General features: G+C 39.3%; 1 protein-coding gene across 1 annotated transcript in view; it reads left to right on the top strand.

The window, feature by feature from the left end:
• The window catches only part of LOC105442568, a 46627-nt gene extending 22167 nt beyond the window's left edge, over window positions 1-24460 (top strand). Inside the window, exons 28-49 of the mRNA XM_030984953.1 lie at window positions 6254-6502; window positions 6781-7032; window positions 7404-7652; window positions 7945-8196; window positions 8349-8540; window positions 9347-9472; window positions 9984-10097; window positions 11223-11324; window positions 12389-12508; window positions 12950-13077; window positions 13404-13632; window positions 15399-15569; window positions 16360-16485; window positions 17109-17225; window positions 17929-18030; window positions 18305-18427; window positions 19334-19461; window positions 20080-20311; window positions 21563-21607; window positions 22099-22265; window positions 22853-22983; window positions 23757-24460. Coding sequence (XP_030840813.1) covers window positions 6254-6502; window positions 6781-7032; window positions 7404-7652; window positions 7945-8196; window positions 8349-8540; window positions 9347-9472; window positions 9984-10097; window positions 11223-11324; window positions 12389-12508; window positions 12950-13077; window positions 13404-13632; window positions 15399-15569; window positions 16360-16485; window positions 17109-17225; window positions 17929-18030; window positions 18305-18427; window positions 19334-19461; window positions 20080-20311; window positions 21563-21607; window positions 22099-22265; window positions 22853-22983; window positions 23757-23799 — 3398 coding nt within the window. The 3' untranslated portion in view covers window positions 23800-24460. The remainder of the gene's footprint in view (window positions 1-6253; window positions 6503-6780; window positions 7033-7403; window positions 7653-7944; window positions 8197-8348; window positions 8541-9346; window positions 9473-9983; window positions 10098-11222; window positions 11325-12388; window positions 12509-12949; window positions 13078-13403; window positions 13633-15398; window positions 15570-16359; window positions 16486-17108; window positions 17226-17928; window positions 18031-18304; window positions 18428-19333; window positions 19462-20079; window positions 20312-21562; window positions 21608-22098; window positions 22266-22852; window positions 22984-23756) is intronic.
• Window positions 24461-25296: the final 836 nt, after the last annotated feature.

The raw sequence follows: 25296 nt of genomic DNA, 5'->3' as shown, positions 1-25296 counted from the left end.
GGTCTTTGCGATCATGTTCAAGGTACCCTATGCGTAGGTCACATTTGCCGCCGCGCCGCGGCATGTCTAATCGATACGGCAATCCTAGAAATAAAACAGTTATAATTCCGCGTTATAATCGCACGGCGACCCGTACGGCATGTTAAGATAGGGATACGCCCTAGGGTGACCCTCTGCGGCCCCCGCAAATAACTCTCGATTTCGGGGGCGTACGGCCGCCGCGCCGTGTCCTAGCCGTAGAGCAAATTTGACCTAGGCATTACTGTTATTTTATTATGTTCTACTATCAATAACCTTCAAGAAATTGTATATACATGTCTCTGGTGTAACATCAACGTTTGTTAGGAATGTTGTGTTCATTGATGCCTAGGTCACATTTGCCGCGGCGGCCGTGGGGTCTAAAATATCTACTGCAAACTAGCACATATAGGGCCGCCGCCGCATTCCCACGGTCACATACGGTACCAGTCATATTTGTTAGCGAGCGGCACGGCGTATTTTGAATTTATGGCGACAGGAAACCTGCGGCTGCCCATGGCCCTGGGAAGCGGGGGTGCTGGGGGTGCTGCAGCACCCCCGGAAATTTTGCAGGGGGTGCATAGCACCCCTGCAATTTTTTTTTGTATGATATATTTAATGTAGACTACATCATTATGCTTCGTTTACGAAATTGTCACAAAGCCGACAGCCACAAATTATGCTTTTTATTATTATTATTTACTGACAAAATCCTATAACATACCCGCGACACACGTGCGTGGTGACAGCTAATAGTACATGGGTCTGGAGCCATGCAAAGCTTGCAATATGCCAATCTATGTATACAGTGATGATTGCAATTTTTTTGTGTTGACAATAGAAACCAGATTGCTGGAAACTGAATTCAGACAAGGACACAATACAACGGACCGTCTTCTTTCTCTAATAATTTAATGAAACGTGAAAGCTTCCGCGCTTCGTGCGGGAGGGGGGAAACTGAAAATTCAAAGTCGAAAACAGTACAAAGAATCTTGTTCTTTCTCTAATAATTTCTCTAATAAGCTTCCGTGCTTCGCGCGGGAAGGGGGGGGGGGGGGCTGCATTCGGACTTGAATTAAGAGTAGAGAACGATACAACGAATCGTCTTCTTTCTCTAATAATTTAATGAAACGTGAAAGCTTCGCGTGGGATAGGCGAAATGATTTCAGACAAGGATTCAGAGTAGAAAACTGTACTACAACGAAATTATTTATGAAACGTGACAGCTTTCGCGCTTCGCGCGGGAGGGGGCTCAGGGGGACACTGAATTTAGAGTCGAGAACGATACCACGAATCATCTTCTGTCTCTAATGATTTAATGAAACGCGAAAGCTTCCGCGCTTCGCGCGGGAGAGGGGGGGGGGGGGAACTGAATTTAGACTAGGATATAGAGTCAAGAACGGTACAACAAAATTATTTTTAAAACTTGAAAGCTTCCGCGCTTCGCGCGGGAGTGGAGAGACTGAATTTAGACAAGGATTAAGCCGAGCCGAAAACAGTACAAAGAATCGTCTTCTTTCTCTAATAATTCAATGAAACGTCATAACTTCTGCGCTTTGCACGGGAGGGGCGACACAAGAATTAAGCGTCGGGAACGGTACAACGAATCGTCTTCTTTCTCTAATAATTTAATGAAGTGTCAAAGCTTCCGCGCTATGCGCGGGTGACGGAAAAACTGAAAAATAACTTAGTTCCTGGCCCCGGGTTAATAGCGTTAAATTTGTAGACATTGGGACATTGGAATTAATATACTTGTCGGTAATTGGTGGCTCGTTTTGTCGGTAATCGGTGGTCTCCACACCCCCCCCCCCCCCCCACTGAAAAAGGTATAGCGATCGACGCCTCTGATAACAACACAGTTTATACACTCGATTTAATTTTTGCAAGTACTACTGGTGAAGTACCAGGCCCAGGGGCGGATCCAGCCGGCGGCAGGGGAGGGGGCCCAATTCATGAGAAAATGTTTAGCGGCGAAACAGCCGGCCGATAATTTGCATAGTGGGGGAGGGGGTGGGGGGTTGGGGGGGGGGGGGGTTAGTGAGCACTAATTTTTTTTTTTTTGCTCCCGCAAATTGAAAATCGTGCCGGCCGATAATTCGCTCAGGCCCCCCCCCCCCCTTCCTGGATCCACCACTGGTGTCCAACAATTTTCCACAAAATAACTAAAATTTCTATCGTGCAAAATGTATGACTCCGGAGAGTCTTTGCATTTTAGAGTTCCTAGATAATATGCTTTCCATAAGACTCTCATTACCTTAGCCTGCTTATACACTCTTTTAATTCAATGGACTTGAACTTTCTCCGTGCATTAACCTGTACATATAATGTAACTATAATTACTTTTACCTCATTTATCTCTAATCTTTTTTTTTGAAGAGCACCTAAAAAGATTGTAAAATAGGTGTTTGTAGTAATATTTTAATCATGAAGTTTGTATCGTTATGCACATAATCAAGAAACTAAGGTTACCTGTTTACGATTCTATTCCATATGGTGTTTTAATTATTATGATAATCAGAAAGGTTTGATTGTCAACCTAAGGTTATCTGTTTACGATTCTATTCCATATGGTGTTTTAATTATCATGATAATCAGAAAGGTTTGATTGTCGTGCACTAATCAAGAACCTAAGTTTACCTGCTTACAATTCTACTATTCCAAACGGTGTGTTGATTGTAGCATGTTTTATATGCTAAGGAGTATAATCAATCCGATGGAGTGAAAACATGATTGGAATTAGTACATACAATCCATGATTGTGCAAATCGATATCTGGGGGCAGGCAACGTTCGGTCAGATTTTAGCTTTATATTCAAACAACGTTTTGCGTAACTTTTTAAAGTTTTGTTAACAAAAAAAAAACCTATAGACGCCCTGTATATATTTGAAATGTTGGTTTATTTTGCTGAGAGAATAAAAAAAAAATTGTTGCTGAGACATGTTGAAGAAAAATGGTCTAATGGAAAAAGGAATAGATTACACTTTTCTGCTCATTATTGAATACAGGGAGGGGAAGTCCAACCTGATATTAAGTTAGCTTCATTAGAAGCAGAACAATAATTTGGGTTTTCTGTTGTACGCAGAAATGTTTTGTATTCTTTCATCAATATTCGACTTTAAACGCATTTGTTTTGAAAACCCTCGCAGAAATATGTCTTAAATTAGATCCTCTTTCACATTATGATACAATTTGAGTCAAGTTTTACCATCAAACTTTGGGGCTCCCAACGCTTGAGAAGCTCTACACCAGGCGCGGATCCACGATTTCTTAGGGGGGCCCAAATTTGAAATTATGCGACCCAAATATCGGTACGTAATGGTGACCTGCATTGACGTAGTGGGGGGGGGGGGGTGCAGGGAGGGGCGATTTCCCCCTCCCTCCTCCGCAAAGCGCCGAAGCTTTGACGTTTCATTAAATTATTAGACAAAGAAGACGATTCGTTGTACCGTTCTCGAAAATAATCCTCGTCTGAATTTAGTTTCCCCCTCCCGCGCAGAGCGCGGAAGCTTTTACGTTTCATTAAATCATTAGAGAAAGAAGACGATTCGTATTACCATTCTCGACTCTTAATTCTTGTCTGAATTTGGCCCCCCCTTCCTGCGCGAAGCGCGGAAGCTTTTACGTTTCATTAAATCATTAGAGAAAGAAGCTTTTACATTTTATTAAATTATTAGAGAAAGAAGACGATTCGTATTACCATTCTCGACTCTTAATCCTTGTCAGAATTCAGCCCCCCCGCCCTCTTGCGCGAAGCGCGGAAGCTTTGACGTTTTATTAAAATTATTAAAGAAAGAAGACCATTCGTTGTACCGTTCTCGACTCTTAATCCTTGTCTGAATTTCAAAAAATGTTGTTTTTTTGCTCATTATTCTTCCTACGTCCTGTTTCTCCCCTCTCTTTTTTTGGCCGATGTTTTTTTTTTTTGGGGGGGGGAGGGGGGGGGGGGGTGGGGGAACGCGTCTTCAGTCAGATGAACATATTTTGATACCTTGTCCGCTCCCGGAAACTCAGGGGATTAAAGCAATAAAGCAACAAAAAATACAGGGGCCCGCCTTAGGGGTCGAGGGTGCGGAAAACCCGGAATCTCAGTGGTTTTAGGCATTTGATTACGGTCAGATGAACATATTTGTATACCTTATTTGTGACACTGGCAGGACACTGATTGGCGTGAGGCCCAGCGGGCGGAGCCCCAAGAAGCTCAGGGGTTTTAGGCATTAAATTATCGTCATATTAGAATACCTTATTTGTGCCACTGGCAGGACACTAATTGGCGTGGGGTTCAGCGGGCGGAGCCCCCAGAAGCTCAAGGGTTTTAGGCACTAAATTACGGTCAAATGAGTATCAGGGGGCCCGCCTTAGGGCCTTTGGTTGAGTCCAGGGGGCAGAGCCCCCGGAAGCTCGGGAGTTTTAGGCATTTAATTACGGTCAGATGAACATATTTTTATACCTTATTTGTGCCACTGACAGGACACTGATTGGCGTGAGGTCCAGCGGGCGGAGCCCCCAGAAGCTCAGGGGTTTTAGGCATAAAATTACCGATATATTAGAATCCAGGGATCCGTCAGATGAGCATTTTTTAATACCTTATATTGTTGTGACACTGGCAGTTAATTATTCTTTCTTTCTTGCTCTTTTTCTTTCTATTTCTCTTTAATATACTTTGTCAAAAAAGTGTGAGGGGGGGGGGGGGGGGGGGAGGTGGAAGCTCCCGATCCCCGCCGTTCCGCGGGCCCTGACATGTAGGCACCTCAAGAAGCATATTTCTTGCCTGGCTGTAAATTTAGGAATTGGTCATTTTACAACAAACGCATAAAAATGTATAATTTACTAAAAAATGAGGAAAAATATCAGAAAATTATGTCATTTCAGCATTATGTGTAAACCACCGTAACGGTTATGGAATCAGAAATATACCCCCTCCCGATCAAGACGCCAGTGCCCCCCCCCCCCCGATCTACACTCTGTTGGCGGAAAAATCGCAACTGATCTCCCCTACCTTTCTTCTTTCTCTTTTTTTTTTCTTTCCCTAATTTCTCTCCACATTTTCTTTTTGGCCCGGAAATTGGAAAAATTACGTCGTCAGATATTTCGTTCAGTGGCTTGGGGGGAAGTAACACTTCCCCCTTTTTTTTTTGTTTTTTATTTTTTTTTTTTTTTTCCTTCTTTTTTCCCCAGGGGCGGGGGGCCGGGCCCCGGCCCCCTGGATCCGCCACTGACCAGACCACCGTCTTTGTGCAATGTGCAGCAACGAAGCATATGCAACGTCTCGAGACGTGACAGATCACTTTTCTCTAACCTCTAACTAATCAGAAGGTCTCGTTTTTTTTCTCTCCAGGAAGTGCAGGTGGACATTAATGCGCCAAATGTGGTTCTCAAATTGCAAAAGATCCCTACTCTTAGAGGGGGTAGGAGAAACCAATTTTACATCATATTACTCAAGGAAGTGTGTGAAAATGCGACTAATTTGTGGTTATAAAGTTGCAAATGCTTCCTACTTTGGATATATACGTGTATATATATATATATATATATATCTCAGCACCCCCGGTGAAAAAATCGTTCCCAGGGCCCTGCGGCTGCCGTGCGGCATTTGAAGTGATGTCGCACGGTATCCATAGGGCGACCCTGCGGCGGCCCTACAGATTTTGACAAATACCAAGACAGACACAAGGTAGCAGCAAAACCACCGTACGCGCGACGTACGGTCGCCGTGGAACCGCTCTACGACATGACTACGGTGTGTCTTATTGTATAATTGCTACGGTGAACTAAGAAATGAAAAAAGTTATAACTCCGCGTTATAATCCCACGACCACCCGTACATCCTGTAAAGATAGGGATACGCCCTTGGGTGACCCTGAGGCCACCTCAGATCTTCTGCAGACGCCGCAGGTATCTCTCGATTTTGGGGGCCTACGACCGCCATTTCCTAGTCATTTGACCTAGGCATAAGCGCAAATGAAATACTCTTTCGTATCCCTGAAAATGATTCTCGAACACTTTATTCATTGAGGTATATTGATATCTTTATTCTCAGAGCTCTATGACATTAAATAAGCCGTGAAAATTATTAAATGTTTCTATGGTCAGGTTCGTTCCTTTTCCTCTAAGAAAAAAAAAGTTTTAATAAGGTAAGTTTTAAAGCAACAATGGTGTATATGTATGTAGATGTACATGATAATTATATATTTCAAATTGGTTAATTCATCAAGAATCTCTTCTTTATGTAAATAGGAGAAATCAATCCAGGACCTGAACTTATGAACTGCCCATCAGATGTGGACGCAACCTTACCACCTACTTCGTCTGAGGTAGCTGTAACTTGGGAGCCACCCACTGCAACAGATGATGCAAGCACACCTATAGTTACGTCAGATAGAGAACCTGGCAACATGTTTGGATTTGGTTCAACTACGGTGACGTATACAGCTAGAGATTCCCAAGGAGTTGGAGACACGTGCTCTTTTATTGTCCAGATAGGGGGTACGTGAGAACAACGTTTATTTCCCTTCATCACTTAACCACAAATGTCATCGGCTAAACCTATTAAACACATCAATCAACAAGGAGTATGACTACACGTCTTATGTTTTACCATAGTGTGGTCTTCAGTACTTTCATGCGTGCACTTGAACTTTCGTAAGCACATAGTAAAATATTTAGTAGATAATATACAAATCAGAGCTACGATGAACACACTTTCAGCTTCAGTGTGACAGGAATCAAGAACTATGTTTATTATTTTACCCATCCCGGTACAGATTTGAACAATCCTGTCATCCTTGGTTGTCCTACTGCTGGTGTCACTGGTGTCCTTCCTCCTGGTAGCTCCACTGTTCCGGTATCCTGGGCTGAACCGACCCAAATGGACAATTCTGGAATGTCAACTTTCATGTCCACTCACATACCAGGATCACCATTTCGTGAAGGCACTACGGAGGTTCTCTACACGGCAGAAGATATTGCTGACAATTCAGCGGAGTGTAGTTTCATCGTTACTGTAACGTCATCAGGTAAATCCCAGATTATCTTCAGAGTTTTCCAGATTAAACAAGTAGCATATTAAGCTTCAACGACAGTCTGTCAATAGTTTCATTCTTGTATTTGCAAATGAAAACAGGAGTATCATTACGAGTATAAGTCTTGAAACGACCTAAGATGAGTTTAAAGGTCAGAAAAACTTGGGAGAGACAGGACTGAACATGTCATCGGCCCTTTTCGGGGGAGCCTGGGGAGGACTCGTCCTTTTCTGAGGAACAAGTGCAGCAAGTGCTCACAGAACTATACATTATCACATTGTATATGAATTCGTTGTTTCAGTATCACATCATTATGTTGGTTATTAGCGCAAGGTTTCATTTTTCTTTCCTTTTTTGTTGGTAAGGCGTGATAAATCCACCCCCGGTAATCTCAAACTGCCCTTCTCGCATCCTGGGAGCGCTTCTACCGAATTCGGACAAAGTGTCCGTCTCTTGGACCGCGCCAACAGCTACAGACAACACTGGAACACCCACGCTGATATCCAACATTCAACCTGGCAGTCTCTTTAGCTATGGCATCACGACAGTCACCTACATGGCCGAGGATGACGGAGGAGCTGTTGCTACCTGTTCATTTAATGTACAAGTTCAAGGTAGATAATCTTGCTAGTTCCTTCCAAGAATATATAGAGAGCTCTATCAACTAACAAACAAGTCATCGCGATGTGAATCTTTGATAATTGAACGAGGTGTCGATGCAATGTGGAGTCCTTTAATCACTTTAGTAATGCTCTAACCCTAACCCGTGATAGCTTCTAGGAGCTGCTTAAAGAATTAGCATTTCAGGGCTCTTATAAAGAAAACACCCACATTTTCCAATAATGTTACCACATGGACGTCAGGAATATAATACAATGAACGCAATACATGTTCTGTACTATTCAGATGTGACCCGTCCTGTCATAAGTGGCTGTCCGTTCAGTGCCTCAGGAACCCTGTTACCAGGCGCCACCACCGTAGCAGTGACATGGACACCACCCACTCAGATGGACAACTCGGGCATCTCCTCTTTAACCTCCAGCCATGCGCCAGGCACGATGTTTCCTGCAGGGGAGACTGAGGTCACCTACACTGCCATAGACACTCCCGGAAATACAGCTCAGTGTTCCTTTATCGTCACAGTCACATTGCTATCAGGCGAGTACCATAATCATAAACAGGATTAATTATTGTTATCAATACAGAGGTGTCATGGTCTGGTAGATACATACATTTGTCAAATACTTTATTGCATGTAGAATGTATCAGTGATAAAAAATGAAATATCTCTGTAATTTTTTCCCTTTTAGCTGTAAGATGCATAGTTCCTGCCGTCACCCCTAATCTTAACAGCATTGGTGACCAGTGTAACGGACCAGTAGCTATTACCTTCAATGCACGATGCAATTTCCAATGTGATTCTGGATACACTGTTGTCGGAGATGCCTCTCTTTCCTGTGGCATGGACGGGATGCTAGTCGGGACGTTCCCCACGTGTCAAGGTAATTCAATATACACACCTGACTATCCGAGTACGATCAGAATGTGGGAGGAGCATAGTGACAACACTGCATTTATATTCATGTCTAAACACAAGTCTATATAAATATGGAAATCAAACTATTTTAGAGCATTTCCGATCTAGGTATTGTAATAAGTTTTCCGTCTAAGAATGTCATCGCCAGAAAGTGTGCGGGAATTGATTTGGTGGAATTGAAAATCCCTGTCATACTTTCATAGATGGTGCTAGCTTAAAGAAATCATCATCTTTAAGTTCTAGCAAGTGGTGAACAGTGGACTGGCGTAGATACAGTGGTGTGCGGCGGAATATGTGTCCCCAATCTAATCACAAGAATCGAAAAATAGAGAGGAAAATCGATAAAAAAAAGGGAAAGCGGGAAAGGAAGGGCAACTAGAAAAGAAGATGATTCTACACCTCCCACAATCCCTTTAAAAAAAAAATAACATTCTCTAATATTTTCATCCACAATTACCTTTGCCCCCTCCCCTTCATGAAATCAGGGGGGGGGGGTGGCGTTTCACAAAGGCTTTTTTAAATGACAAATGACAAATATCAGTGACAAATCTGTTGATAACCAATCAGAAGCAAGGATTTCAGTAGCTTATAGCAAAACCTGTCATGTGTCACTGATGACAAGTTTTGTGAAACGCTCACCAGGTCACACTTACCATCGATGTTGGATACATTTGTATTTGTAAATATATGCAATGGGGCAGCTAGCTTTCACGTGTCGACACTTGTTGCATTGTATGATGTAATCACAATACTCTCTATCAATATTTGCAGAAACAAATGAGTGTAGGACGAGTACACCTTGTGGGGATCCAAACAGCTTCTGTCTAAACACCATAGGATCATATACTTGCCAGTGTAATGAAGGTTATCAACGAGATACGGATGACAGCTGCCGAAGTAAGTACATAATGATAATGAAAATATTTTTCTTGACCTGACGGTTAATAAAATATGTAGTTATAATTATTTAAACGGCCAGGTACTTTTATACTTGACATTCTTTCCGATGGACTCGGTAATTGATTAAGCCAGCGTATAACCTTCATCTTAAAACTTGGATGACGTGTCTGTGACTATTACGAAGTTTTTTTTAAACCTGGGTATTCGTGACGAATCACGGGGAAAAGGGAATTTAATAAAGTTGGCCTTTATAACATTTTGATCCAAAAGGAGAATCAAGACAAAGGTTGTTCGTTCTTTATTTGCAGTATTACAGAGAAATCTACCAATTATACGAAAAGACATCAAATGTATTATTATTCAATCTGATTCATCATTAGGTTGTAGAGAGTCTGTACCCAAAATGATTCTTCTTACATGATTACACGACATCATAATTCCGATAGATATGATGTTAAGAAACAAACTAGCGTTTAAATCCATTCCCCTATTACATATTGTTCTTTAGGACTACAAGGTTGTTCAGTCACTACTTGTCAAAATTCTGGAAACTGCGTCGATGGTTCAAACGGGCCCGTCTGTCAATGTCCAAACACGTTCACTGGCTCCCTGTGCCAAATCGGTAAGCATTAGATCAAAATGATAACACGCTAACATCAACTTTCATCATCATCATCATCATCATCATCATCATACATTAAAGTCAGCATTTACCCTCTTACGAGGGGTTGCTGACTTTCACACAATGATCGATACTCCCTCCCTCCACTACTTCTTGTCTTGAGCATCCTCCTAATTTAGACTAACGTTACTGCTCTTTCTTCACCGTATCTTTCCATGAAATCGTCGGTCTTCCCCTTCCTAATGGTTTACCTATCATTTTCTTTTTTTAACACGTGCTCCTTTCATTTTCTAGTATTAAAGTGTCCTTTTTCTTTTGGAAGAGTGCCCCCTTTTCCTTTCACAATAAAAGTGTTCCCCTAATTTAAAGCGACCAAAAGCAACTTCTCCTTCAATTCCCCAAAAGCTACGCTCGGTCGCATTTATAGTTAATTTAATTATGTTTCTAACTTTTCTACTAAAGTTCTTTTCAGTCTTTCTTGATAAAATTGTGCCATCAGGATTGTTTTTACTTCTTTACAAGATGTAAGTTTTCACAGTGCTCGCTCGCAAATAAATATTCAGATCATCACACCCAATTTGACCCAACTGCAAAGTATGATTCCTAAGCAGTATCTTGGATCATGTAAAGAGAGAAACAAACATTGAAATCATCCCTAATAATGTAATCACAATGTATAGGTACATAACAATGTCTACACAATGCATATGTTCGCTTTGAGGCTCCCCTTTGTAGGGGGCCTTCCCCAGACAGTGCCCTTTTTATTGGCACCCCCACACTTTGAAAGACGCTCAACTACCCCTGGGTAGATGGGTTAAAAGCGTGGATGTAAACAACCGTAATTCCTGAAATGGGTGTTTTGTTTATTACGAAAGTTATTTTGTTCTACACCTATTTTGAACTTGTCGGTTTTTAACCTTTTTCTTTAGATGGGTAACGTTACGTTGATCAAATTGTATTCATTACTGTTTAACGTAACATCATAACAAATATTTATCTAGGTTTCTTTGTTACAGTGTATACTATAGTTAATGATATGCGCTATATAAGCATCGTTGATTAGTATCGTTTTCACGATGAGAGACTTTAATTTCTGTTAATAATCTTATTATTCTTCCCGGGCAGATTTGGCGTGTGGGACTGTCACTTGTCATTCTTCACAAGCATGTGCAAACGGGCAATGCGTATGTCCTGAAGGTACACAATTTCTCCAAGGCCAATGCCAAGGTATGATAATTACAGGCCTTTCATTCATTTATATATATATATATATATATATATATATATATATATATAAAAGCAAGTTTTATAGTAAAACTGCAATTTCTGACAGTGCTCAACTGCAGGAGCAAATGTAGATATAGGAGTTGGTAAGGTTAAACTTTATTGGTAAGAGTTATACAGACTGTTTCGCCATGAAGGCTCATCAGTAACTAAATACATTATACATGACAAAGTTAAAAACATTCATGTGCAGTCAGGCAAGAATACAAAAGAGACACAACTAATACCCAAGTAAGGGTGAACGATAGTGGAATAAAGTGATTTAAGGATAAGGGGAAAGGTCATGGTGGTACGGGGGGAGGGGGTGGGGTGTGGGGGAGGGAGGGGTTTAACCATATTCAGAGAGTAGAAACTTTCTCTTATGTTTACATGTGGAAATGAGTTTGGTTCTAGAGTTTAGGATGGTGGATTTCTCAGCAGTGATGATGTGGTACTTTTCCCATAGGCAGAAATTGCAGCGATTAGTTCTGGGTGAGTATGGTTGGGCGTGTCGGATGATTCTCCATGATATTGTGTAGGGTGTCCTGTCGTCTTTCAGCATCCAGGTGTGTTTGCTTAGCTCGGTCTGGTATCTCTTTTCTTGGTGGGTGAAGCTTGCTTTGTGAGTTGCATATCTGGCTTTGAAGGAGGTGGATGTGAGTCCAATGTAGAGTTTCTCATCGTTGGGGGTCACAACCTTGGCTTCATAGACGATATTTTTGATTGTGCATTTTCCTGGGAGGGGGCAGTCGTCTTTCTTTCTGCAGTTGCAGGTTTCTGGGTCTCGGTTGGGGTTGTGGTTGACGACTCTCTTGTTGTGGGCCTTGGTTATGGTTGCTATATTATCCATGCAGCTGTAGCTGATCTTCAGTGTGTTTCTGTCATTCAAGAATGGCCTACTCCAGGTTCACCACTGATGCAGATATTGTTTTCAATTATACTGCTATCATTTTCCACTTCACGGTGAAGAAAAACTTACATCACATCATTTTATTACTAGAACAACATCTTTTATTTTGTTTGTACAGACGAATGTTCGGTATCATGTGACCAGTTTACAGAGACATGTGATCAGACATCGAATGGTTTTACGTGTTCCTGCCGACCAAACACAGCTCGTAGCTACTGGACAGATCAGTGTATTATAAGTAAGCCAGATTCGAACAGTTTCGCAGAGTGATAACAGTTAAACAATATAAAACACCTAATAGCATTGAATTAATACACCATTATTGTGAAGGCCTACGTTTAAAAAAAAAGTAGTTAAAAAGAACTCGATATAATTTTGTATACTGTTTATTTTGTTGTATATGTATTCTGTCACAATGAAAGCTTTTAAATGCGAAATAAATCAAAATTCAAACGTTTAAGTGTAACAGCGGTCATTGGCCTGTCTGGTAAAAATATCCTAACGGCACAAGGGAAAGGGTCTCAAGAAATAACCAAAGAGAACCTAAAGTGGTAGTTAGAAAACTATTTGAAATTGTATTTAGCTTGTTCATCATGATTTATTTAATGATATTTTCTAATGATTAAGTATTAAGGATGACATGCAAAGTGTTATTGTTTTCAATCATTTTTTTTCCTAGGAGTACGGATGTTTATTGTCAGGTTTGCAATTACTCGAATCGGATTGCAGCCCGTAGACTTCAATCCGAATTATGCAAACCAGCAAAGTGCGGAATACATAGCAGCAGCTTCTGCAATCCAAAATCTTGTAAGTTAATACACCAATAACAACATTATATTGATTCTTTCTAGTTCTTTTCAATGTGTTTCGAGACATTTTGAATGGGTTTCTCGAATTATGGTCATGATGGAATTATTAGGGCAAAATGAGATTTTAAATGCGTCGATAAAACAAAGGTACATATTAGTCGATTAAAGGATGAAGGTTAATACTGCTAAATTGATATTCAGGATGCGAAGTAATTATTCAAGGTACATACCCATTACTCTGATATTTACTCACGACTTAATTGGAATATCCCTTTGATTCTTTCCAACACTAATTACGATCATATTTCCTTGCCCCCTTTTCAGTTGCCACAAATTTTGCTAGCCCAAGGAGTTCGGGGTATCATCAATGTTGGAGTAGGACGTTTTTTCCTAGGAAGCTTGATGGCAGAGGTCAATATTCCTGTTAGCGATGAATTCACGGGTGATGCTAATACCATCAGAGACGCCATCGCTTCCTACCTGAGCAGCAATCTTAATAATATTGACGATGGAACTCATCAACTTGAAATACAACCACAAATACAGGCTGAAGGTAAACAAGACTTTTTTTCGCTACTTACAATTTCATTTGTACCATGGCGTGGGTTCAGCTTTCCAGAGAGAACTGGCGATGGCCGGATGAGGGAGGGAGAGGGAGGTGGGCACTAGTCTTACGTGATGGATGGAATACAAATTATCAAGGCAGTCGATTCAGGCAAAGGTGTTGAAGGGGCCCTATTATTAGGCACAGTTCGATGCTCCCACCTCTCCGAAGCACCCTACCTAATTATCGTCCCCTAAGATCGAAGGATGGGTTTCTAGAACCGATGTGTCGTACCCAACGCTATAAAAAGTCTCCTCTACCCCAAGTCATTAAGACTCTCAATAACCTAATGTGAATTCCAAAAAATTGAATTGTATTTCATGTACCGGTACTCTTTAGATCGGAAACAACGTGCAATACTTCATTAAAGCTGTATTTTCTAATACATGATTCATAATATTGAAGATTTGCGGGTTTTTCCCATTAATAGAGGTGTCAACCTCTCCTGATAATTAGCTTCACATGTTGTGAATCTTTAGACCTGATACATGTACAAGGTGCAATACTTTATTATAGCCGTATTTTCTGATTTGTTAAATAATTTGAAGGTATGCGGGTTTTCCATTAATAGAGGTGTCAACTTAGCAATTAGCTTCACATGTTGTGACTCTTAGAACCACTACAAGGTGCAATACTTTATTATAGCTGTATTTTTCTGATCCAGAATATTGAAGAAATGCGGGTTTTGCCATTAATTAATAGAGGTGTCAACTCTTTAACAATTAGCTTTACATGTTTTGCACAACATTGTCGGGAAGGGTATTGATTATATTTTGCTATTTACTGCCAAATTGCCTGTACATTTTAGCTACTCTAAATTTCTTGAAAATGCTGAAATGTTGACCATCATGTGCAGGCGCACCGTGGCCTTCGGAGCGGACGCGACGATGCGTTGCAGGCCAATCCATTGTTGTCTTCTCAGAACGCTCCGGTGCGCCTTCTCCTGTGTAGATGTGTATAAGAAATGTATTAATGTTTTAATGCTACGTTTATCTACCTTGTTTCTTATTTTGCCTTTTAAAGATCTCTCCCCTTTCTCTCTCTCCCTCTCCATGTCTCTCCTTTTCTCTCCTCCCTCTCTCTCTCTTCTATCCCCTTCTCTCTCCCCCTCTTTTCTCTCTCTTCTCTCTCCTCTCTCTCGCTCTCTCTTTCTATACCTCACTCTCTCCCTGCCTCTCTTCTCTCTCTTTCTACCTTCCTCTCTCTCCCTCTCTCTTCCTCTCTCTTCCTTCTCTCTCCCTCACTTCCCCTCCGTATCTCCCCTCCCCCTCTCTTTCCCCCTACCTTCTCTCTTTTTCTTTCTACCCTTCCCTTTCTTGTCCCTCTCTCTTTCTCTCTCACCACTTCTTCTTCTCTCTTTCTCTCTCTCTCACTCTCTCTCTTTTGTCATTTATCTTCTTTTCGATTTCCTTGTCATATCTCGCCTTGGTCTAGCCACATCTAGCCAGCCGTTGTATATTGTATTGCAATCACATTTGTATGTGTGTGAAATAATATGTTCTTCTTAAGTGTATATTTGTTGGTTCAATTTTGTTTATACTATTCAATTTCATTGTAAATCAACCATTATGAGTTCCTGAACTTTACGTGTTGATGTTTTTAAACCGAATAAATAAATAAATAAAAAGATATTATTGTCCATTTAATTCCACCTCACAGAGTAGCGTAAATATTATTCTGTAACTATTTTCTTTATATCAAAATCTTGTCTCCAGAAACAACAGTAGTCAATGAATGTGCCGACAGCGCCTCCAACGACTGTTCAATTAATAGTATCTGCATCAATGATGAAACTGGAGTCGGGTATACCTGTGATTGCCGACAGGGGTTTCTTGATCTCTACCCAAACACACTACCGGGACGAAATTGCGTGACTGTAGTCACAGGTAAGTTGCATTTCGAAGGGAGAGGGAGAGGATAAGTGCAGAACTTCGGGTTGTCCAAGTTTTATATTAACATTTCATTTGTATGGAATGTTATTCTTATTATTGTCATTTTTATAATTCCTCATTATTATTTTATCGGCATCGACATTTTTATATGTGGTTATGTAAAGTAATTGATTGGCGTGGAATCCATGTATATGCATCAGTAAGTTCAATACAAACAGGCGTGAGCTCAAACTCCCCAAGCCCCTCTTTATAGAGCATGTGTTACTCATGTACAACGTATACAACTTGTGTGTCTCTTTACTGCATTATCTTTGCACGAAGCAATACTTCTTTTCAAACATTTGAAAAACCATACACCTTCATAATTTAATGTTAATTACTCAACCAAATTACATTAAGACGTATTTAAGTTGTAAGAGGGGCTTACCAATAGAAACCAAGTTTTTCAATAAGCCTCTCATTTTCACATGTCCCATAAAAATAGGATTACCTTCAATAATGATCAAACATTCAAATTTGTTTAATTGTCAATAATGTAACTTCAATATTGCAATGCTTATAATATTTTTTTCCAGATATAATATCTCCATTTTGTTATATTTGTTGCTATCTGTATACATTCAATCATGTAAAATAAATGAGTAAATTAAAATTTAAAAAAGAACTCAAATGTGTTTGTTCAGTCCACCTTAAAAAAGCAACAAGGTCATTTCTTTTTGGACAGTTACTGCTCAGTGCAAAATGTTATTGGGAATTAATTATTGCTAAATTCCTTTTCTTATAGATATCAATGAGTGCAGTAGTAGCACAGCTTGTAGTGATGTCAATAGCTTCTGCCTGAACACCATTGGCTCATTTTTGTGTGTCTGCAACGAAGGATATGAATTGGCCACTGATGGGGGCTGCCAAGGTAAGGCGACATCTTAAGTGTCACGGTGTAGTCATTTTATACAGTACACGAAATTATGAATTCCTGTGTAACCTCACTTTTCAAAACATCTCGCGCCATAACTTGCCGGTGCTAGACACTAAAATTGGTGAACTAGAACATCTATTTCGAAGGAAGATGAAATGATTTAGCATGTTTCAGGCTGCACACATTTTAATACACGATTGGCAGCTGAGAAAAGCGCAGCACATTGTATGATACAACGTCTATTTTAAGTTGCCTATACACCATGCGGAGCATAGAGATCGCTAAATAAAAACAGTTCAGAAAGTTAACACATGCTGTATATACGTATATGGTTCATATGGGCTATAGTGTTCTTCATAAACATATGAATCCTCATGTGTTTGTACGATTACATTTTGTTTTTTTGAAGGTTCTTAGTTCCGGGGGTTCGTAATTACAAACCTCTGAACCTTCGGAGTATTGCATCAGCTGTCGGAAATTATGGACCTTATTTCTTTTTCGGAATGTACCCGCTGGTATGGGAGCTTTGTGTTTTTTTAATTATGAACCACCGAAGAAAACGAGTAATCCCCATTTGTACTCTCACCTTACTTTTGTTTTGTTTCCATGCAAACCAGCACGAGTTAGGCAGTGTTCAATCATTTCATGTCGGAATTCGGGCACCTGTTCCGTCGGGACGACAGAGCCTGTCTGTAACTGTTCAACTTCTTTTGCTGGACCAGCTTGTGAAATAGGTAAGCCGCTGTGATATCTTACTAAGACAAATTACCAAATTTATTCAGGAAATTATTAGAGGAAATGCACTCTTACAAACGTTCTTCAGAATAGTTTGAGTATACGACCAGTATTTCATCAACTGACGGGGTTTCCCTGTTGAAATGTTATTAAATAAATAAATAAAATAATATTGACTTGTTCAATACTCCATCTACAAAGGAGTGTTCGACATCTTCAGCGGACATTTTGTGATATATTGATATTTATGTAGAGACCATGGTAATGTTTTTTTAATCATTATTTGTAAACTATCATTACCTTTCTAAAACTTTGAAGAAACTTTCAATCCAGGTCCATGTATGGCTCTTTCTAATATGACATACAATTGTGTCTTTGGCAGGGTTTCCAAACGCATGCAACATATATATCATATATAACAAGAGAGGGGGAAAGGAGAAAAGGAAGTGAAATTCTTGAATTGTTTACATCATTACCATCAATAAAACCAAGTTCTTTATCAAATTAAAACTTAAGGAAACTCCTTTATCCCCTAGGTGGAGTTGCTAATGTTTCTCTTTTCACTCTCTCTTCAAATACTCTGTCCAGAGTAACGATAACAAGTATGTAAATTGAAGTAAAGTTATATTATGGTATATTTGTATGACCGGTATGTCTTCACTATCTGTTTTTTTAAACTTAATCATATAAATTCCTCTACAGATCTTCGTTGTGGGACCAGTACCTGCCATATCTCTCAAGTATGTTCCAATGGCCAATGTACATGCCCAGAGGGAACTGAACTATTCCTAGGTTCATGCAGAGGTAGACATTTCAAGTTTTTAAAAAGTGCATTAAAACAAAATCATGCCCATTTCAAGAGTCTCTAAATTTATTTCTAGGTGTACTTCTCCTTTATTATTGGTATTAATTATGACCATTTAGCAGTACGGAATGTTTGTGCTCAATATCGAATTTATTGACATTATACTTTTTATTGTCATTATCATATATTCGTAAATAAGCCATTTTTGTTCTGCATTGATCCATGGTTGAAGATATAGTGTTAATTCTGACTAATATTTGTTCATTTTCTCAGACCAATGTTCCCCATCATGTGAAGTATCGAGGGAGACATGCATACAGACAACCACCGTTAGCCATACGTGTGAATGCAGAGCAAGCAGAGACCGTAGTTATTTGACTAATCAGTGTTTGACAAGTAAGAAAATTTCGTCCAGAAACAGGATTCGTAGTATAAAACCGATATGCCATGAACTGTAATGCGTAGAAAGAGAACACAGATCTTTAAAAAGACGTTCCTGAAAAACAAGCTTTACCTGGCTATGACAATATCTCATATGTCTTTTTCCATAATTACACTCATGTAACTGAATGATATTAACACGCTATGTGTAGAGAATCCATCAAACCTATTCAGGCGCGTACGCAGGGGGGGGGGGGGGGGGGGGTTGAACCCCCTTCGGTATTTTTACCCCCCATTTTTTTAATTTTTTTTTTAAAATTATTAAAAACAAAAAAATCATGCCCATGGCTGACCTAAAAAAGGTGACCTTACCCCCCCCCCCCCAACGAAGGAAAATGTCAAATTTTCAAATTTCGAGACCAAAAAAAAAAAATAGTGTCCTCTTACCCCCCCCCCCCCCCGCTTAATTCAGCGGTTGGCTAAGTCGTTTCGATTTTTTTGAGACCCCCTCCCCCCCCCCAAAAAAAAGTGTCCTCCTTGCTCCCCCCCCCCTGCTTATTCAGCGGCTGGCTGAGTCGTTGCAAAATTTTCGGACTGATTTCAAAACGTTAACCCCCCCCCCCTTGAAAAAATCCTGCGTACGCCACTGTACCTATTCAATGAACTATATTTGTTCTATGATTATTGCTAGTGCAGTAGATCTACAATCCTGTTCCCTTGCGAAAAAGATGAGTCAAATTATGACGATTTTTATTGGTATTAATTAAACAGATACATATGCATATTTTGTGTTGTATCTGAATTCCCTGAAATGTCTTCATTATATTCCACCTGAATCATGCGTCAAACTAGCAACTTATTCCAAATGATATAAATTCAGAGCAACTCATTAATTACCAATCGTTTCTTTTGTTTCTTTAGGAGCTCAAGAGTTTTTCATCAGATTCGTAATTTCAGAAATCGGAATCTCAGCCGTAGACTTTAACGTGCAGTTTTCAAACGAGCAAAGCCAGGAATACCAAGCGGCATCAGTTGCAGTTAGTAACCTGGTAAGTTATGTTTTGTCTATTATTCGATTTGCTTAGTCGAAGTTTGTGTTCTTGAAAAAACTCACTGACTAGAGAACTGTTTTCAAATCCATGGCACTGAACAGGAGTTTCATCTGATATCACAAATGTTCACGAGTTAATAACACCATCACTTTTCACGACATTATGATAACATGAAGCCGGGGTAATAATTGTGGGGCAGAGTACCGAAGCTGTGACATCATACAAATCTATTTTTAGAATTTCTCAATTTTTGTCTTCATTTTCCAAAAGAGCATCAAATAAATATATGTCTTATGGGAAATCAGCCAAGTGCTCTAGACCCTAATGTTATGAACCAGATCATTATAACACTGAATTCCCATCAGACATTATTGTTGATGGTCTTTTGGAAAATGAAGGAAAAATTTTTGAGAAATTCTAAAAATAGATTTTTTGATGACGTCATACTTCACCACTCTTTATGAGCGCTATACAAAATCCTCTATTGTCAATATAAGTATTCTCATTATTACTATCATTACCCTTATTATCATTATTATGATTATTATTAATATTATCACTATCATTATCATTATAAGAACTGTTAAACATCCATATCATACTTCCATCTTACAGCTTCCTCGGGTTTTACTTGCCCAAGGAATTCGAGGAATCATCAACGTCGGGGTACAGCGTTTCTTCTCCGGTAGTTTGGGCGCGGAATGTAGGGTACCTGTCAGTGCGGACTTCGTTGGTGATGAGAATACTATCCTAGCAGCACTCCGATCTTACCTCGGTGACAATGATAACACGGTCAGTGACGGCTCCTTTCGGCTTGAGATACCAGGGGATTCAGTTACTAGCACAGGTATGTATTTTCTTTCTTCAACACACCACACATGTACGCACACGAGAAGATTACGATAACCGTGGGGATGGGGAGCTGGCATTCGTTATCCTCCCAAAATCGTCAATCTCCAGGTTGATGATTCCGCAACCCACTGGTGTTTCTAGCCTCTTGTCTATGGCCCTCGCGTTGTTGGAGTCCGTAAATTCTGGCGAGCGAAGCGAGTCAGAGCGCTTGGTTCTGACTCGCTTCGCTCGCCAGAATTTACGGACTCCAACAAAGCGAGGGCCATCGACAAGAGGCTATGGTGTTTCCGAAACGCAAATTTTCCATACCGCGTGGTATACCACAGGGCACCACGTAATACCGCAAATATGTTGCTTTATTCCAAATGATCAGTGTTCCAAAGTGTCGTTAATTAATCTGAAGGCCGTAATGTTTATTTAAAAAAAAACGGAAATAGGTTATTTTTCATTTTCGGAATTACGTACTACTAGTTATCAAGCGTACTCGTACTGATTTGACAAGTTTTTTCCATTCAGTTCTATTCTCCATGATCTTTGGGAGCTCCTGTCTTGGTAGACAGGTGTCTTTTTCTAACTGGTCAATGTAAGTCATTGCTGGGCGCCCTCTGGTGCGTTTGCCCCTTGAGGGCTCCCAGAAGAGCATTTGTGAAATGATTTCACTCTTGCTCCTCCAGCAGTGCCCGGAGCAGTGCCCACTGAAACGGAGGCGACGGTCTTTCAGTCTGGCTGAGATCGGTGTAATGTCCCTATACAGTTCAATATTGGTCATATGGTCACTCCAGTTGACATTTAGTGCTGCTCTCAAGAGTGTTGTATAGCAACCATCCAGTTGTTTTCCAGGCTATTCGTCAATGTCCAGGCTTCTGATCCATAGAGCAGTACAGTTTCGTACATTGGCTTAATGAACGTTATTTTGGATCAACGAACCTTCAAAATTATGGGGCTCCGGAAATACGACATGTAACCGACGCTTGGCATTTGTGGACTTAGTTAATTTGATGATTTCACGGGAAATATCAGTGCATAATTTTTTTTTATTTCGTTGTATATGTCCCTTCTTTGATAAATGCATGTGAATTGATCGATGCTGATATAAATGTTATAATTTCGTAAGAGGTACAATGCTATTTGTATTTTAAAAGGGGGATGATTCATTAAAAAGAAGACTTTGGGGAGACTTAATACTCTGTCATAATTTTGTCATCTTTCTTTTTCCTTTTTTAAAAATGTCCTGCATCCATGACAGATGCGGATGCAACGACACGTATGCCAGTTCAAACCGGTGGAGCAGGTAAGTTGTATACATAATTACTTTCTCATAATCATGTAAGGGGAAATATTTGAAATTTGGGGTAAACTTATGTACAGAATTTTTCTTTCTCATAATTTTGTCAATGTATGGGATAAGACGTAAAACAGGGGTAAGTTATCTACAAAATTATTTATTTCTCATTATCTTTCGTCCAAGTTAGTAGGAAGTACTTAAATAAGTACTGAAATAAGTTCATCATGAGTTTATTTACACCTAAAGTATAGCAGTTACATGTATAATTCTCTATGTTCGTTTTATTTCTTTTTGTCAACTGTTTTTTTTCATATCACAGAGTACTTTTCTTCCTCAAAACGCAGTATCTTACAACTTTGTACAGGTCACTGACACAATGTTGACTGTCATTTTAGTTCATATCCGCTCGATGAAACTGATTTGAATCCATTTCTTCCAAGTGTTTTTAAAATTAAAAAACTAACGTATTTTACGAACTTTCTCATTTCTTTTCTCAGTATCTGAAGAGGTCAACATTGGTCTGATCGCCGGGATTGTTGCAGCCGTTCTGTTACTCATAATCATCGTAGTGATCGGTATTTGTATTGTCTTCGCACGTTTCCATAATCAGGGACACATGAGACGTAAAATCACGGCTAGGCCTGAAGACTACGGGACTGATGATGTAAGAACTGATGGATAAACCATCTTTGAATTGCATTTACATTAACACATGAGTGCCAGGTGACACGTATTATATTCACTTGTTATGTTGTATTGACTTTAAATAGCCGGAGGACATACTGTGTATGATCAAATCTCTTTGCGGATGCACATTACAGACGTAAACGGTTGCTAACGTCGTTGTTTCTTTATAGGCCGGACAAGCTCGAGTATTTATCCAAACTTGTAACGCGTCTAGTAGGCTTAGGCAACGGTGTACTCTGACTATAGACATGCATTGGTGAATGTAATATTTTGTAAATTTTGAGTACTACATAATTAATGTTAATCACCAATTAAGTTGATGAATTTTGTTGCATAGAGTTTGGTAATGTTAGAAAATAAGGAATAATAACAACTTCCAACTTCTGATTTGTTATTCACTATTTAAGATTGGTCAGAGTATTTATAGAAGAAGGAAATTTGATTGTGTGTTTATTTATGGCTGCCAAAAGCAAATTTATCTTTCGTATTACAAAATGGTCTTGTATATGAATATGTATGTGACAACCAGAAGCTAAACTTCTAATGTTGTCTCATCATTTACAGTTGATGTACCGCCTTGCTGCTTCAGTTCCTAATGTTTACTTTCAAAGGCCTGGATCGATCGAAAACACATCTCTTCCTCCCCTTTCTCCTCCTCAAGGGAACAACCCTTCACCTCAAAAGGCAGAACGCAAGTAAGTCATCTATCCAGCTTTTAGGATTGTTTTAAAATGAAATTAAGTTATACTGGGTCTGGAGTTGAACAAGTATCCGTTGAAAACATAGGGACATCTTTTGTTACTTTAATACTCCAGGCGCGGTCCGGTGGGGGGGGGGGGGGGGGGGGGGGGGGAGGGTGCTCAGATTTGGTTTGAAAGGGTGTGTGGTAAAATCTCTCAACACATAACCACTTTAAGGGTCATTTTAGAAGAAATGGGTACCCGTGATCAGGAATTTGGATGGAAAAAGTGAAATGATTTCAATCGATATGTGAAATTTACACTTTAGAGAGAATATGGATGGGGTACAAATATGATGAAAATTATCAACCCATGTAGGGTAAGATATAAAAAGTGGGGGTCATTTGTCGGGATTTTCCAACACAAATCATAACCATTTTTGCATTCATCTCCTCCTCCCCGGGACACAGTAGCTATTAGAGCATAGTTTCATTCAAGTCATTAGGGGAGTAAAAAGTTAGTTAATCACTTGAGAAGAAAAAGACTTCAGATTCATTCCTCGTGGAAGAAGATTGAGTAAATCATGAAAATAGGTGAACGTCATGAGAAAAAACTTGAGTCATCGAAGCTCCTATAATAGTACATATACAAACTTATATAGCAAGTTTGTTTGGTTGATACAAATGAGTTATATCATTCTCGTAAAGTGCTATTAATAATGGCAATAACATTCGTTTAGCTAGGCTCATGCAATTTATAATGCTTTCCTATCTGATTCTATCATTCAGGCGTCGTAAAAGGAAGGGGCCGTTCTTTCACCACCCTGCTTGAGTGGTTGACACCCGAAACCGTTATGATGAATGAAATTGATTTTCGTAGAACACATCCTGGAGGAGACTCAGAACATCAATGTGGACATTAAACGAAATTTAGTTTTTTATTCATGTACATAAGAATTATATACTCAGAAGTACTCTTAAAATATTGGCCCTGTATTAAGAGCATGCTTGAAAAAGTGTAGTAAAATAATAAACGAAATAAAGATGTTGAGTTAACGTAATTGTTATGGACTTTATATAATCTGCAAAATGATTTAGAATGTTAGGGAGAGTTTATGTGAATGCATTCATAAAGATTAGAAATGGGTTCTTACAACATCAGAGCCTGAATGTTCTCTTTTCGATTCTATACAAAATAAAAGGATCTATTCATGAATTAATCTTCGAGGCTCTTTTCACGTTGACAGTTATTCAGTGCTGTGATAATCTATAAATAAAAGTTTTTTGTCGGTTTAAGTGTTCAAAGAATCCATGATACTTAAACTTGGTAATGTTTTGGTGTCATAGATCCAAAGCCCAGTTTCATAAAACTTATCAATATCAGGATACGATACTTGTTATTATCTAATGACATCTGTACACGTGATTGGCAATGAGAGGATTTGTCATTGATCTGGTTCGGTCGTTATTGATACCCCCCCCAAAAAAAAAAAAAAAAAAAAAAAAAAAAAAAAAAAATACAGGCCTAGATAATACATTACTTTAACACTATCCTCGATCTAAAAACGTTTGAAATTGGTTCTTTCTACACGTCGAGCTTCCTTCAAATGATAATAAGGAGGGAGAGGTGTTTAGCAATCAACATTTCACTTGTTTGTACTAGAGCAGTGCATTGAAATAATTTTCCAACAAATAGGGGCGTATTTCAAAATCATAGTTGTTATAATTATTTTGTGTGTGTTCGGGGAATCATATAATAGACTGCCTCCAGGGGAGAAAAAAAACTGATCATTTAAAATAAGCCTGTAAAAATCGTTCTCCAGCCCTGGAAATTAGAATTTCTTAATAGAAAACTGATCAGCAATCTTAATGACCTAAAATTATATAACTTAGTATTCATTCAAAAATATTATAAATGATAAAATAAGAATTAATCATATAAATTGAATACCTTCGTGTCATAATGTGAATAATGTTGTCCTGTGCAATTCAACATTTTTCTTTCTTCACTAGTTATGTTGTGAGCAAATTTGAAATAAATCGCATATATACACTGCATTTCTCAAATAAAAAATTAACATGTTGATATGCAATTTTATTTTTGTTTGTATTTGTGTATGGCCTAGTACATGTTATTACTTGTGTGATATTAATTTTTTTTTACATGACGTCCATCAAGTTCAAATACAGTTTTTATGTGAATGTGGAAGGTACTTCAATTATGATATGCGTTTACAGGTGAAGCAATAAACATATTAATTATAGCAGTTAAAAGGGAAATCTAACATGACATTAAGCTGGTTTAATACAAGCATGAAAGTACCTCTCC

This window comes from Strongylocentrotus purpuratus, unplaced genomic scaffold (genome assembly GCF_000002235.5).
Source record: "Strongylocentrotus purpuratus isolate Spur 01 unplaced genomic scaffold, Spur_5.0 spur5_scaffold_14, whole genome shotgun sequence".
Classification (NCBI taxonomy): Eukaryota; Metazoa; Echinodermata; class Echinoidea; order Camarodonta; family Strongylocentrotidae; genus Strongylocentrotus; species Strongylocentrotus purpuratus.
Note: the sequence above shows the minus strand (reverse complement) of the source record. Positions and strands in the feature narration are given on the sequence as shown.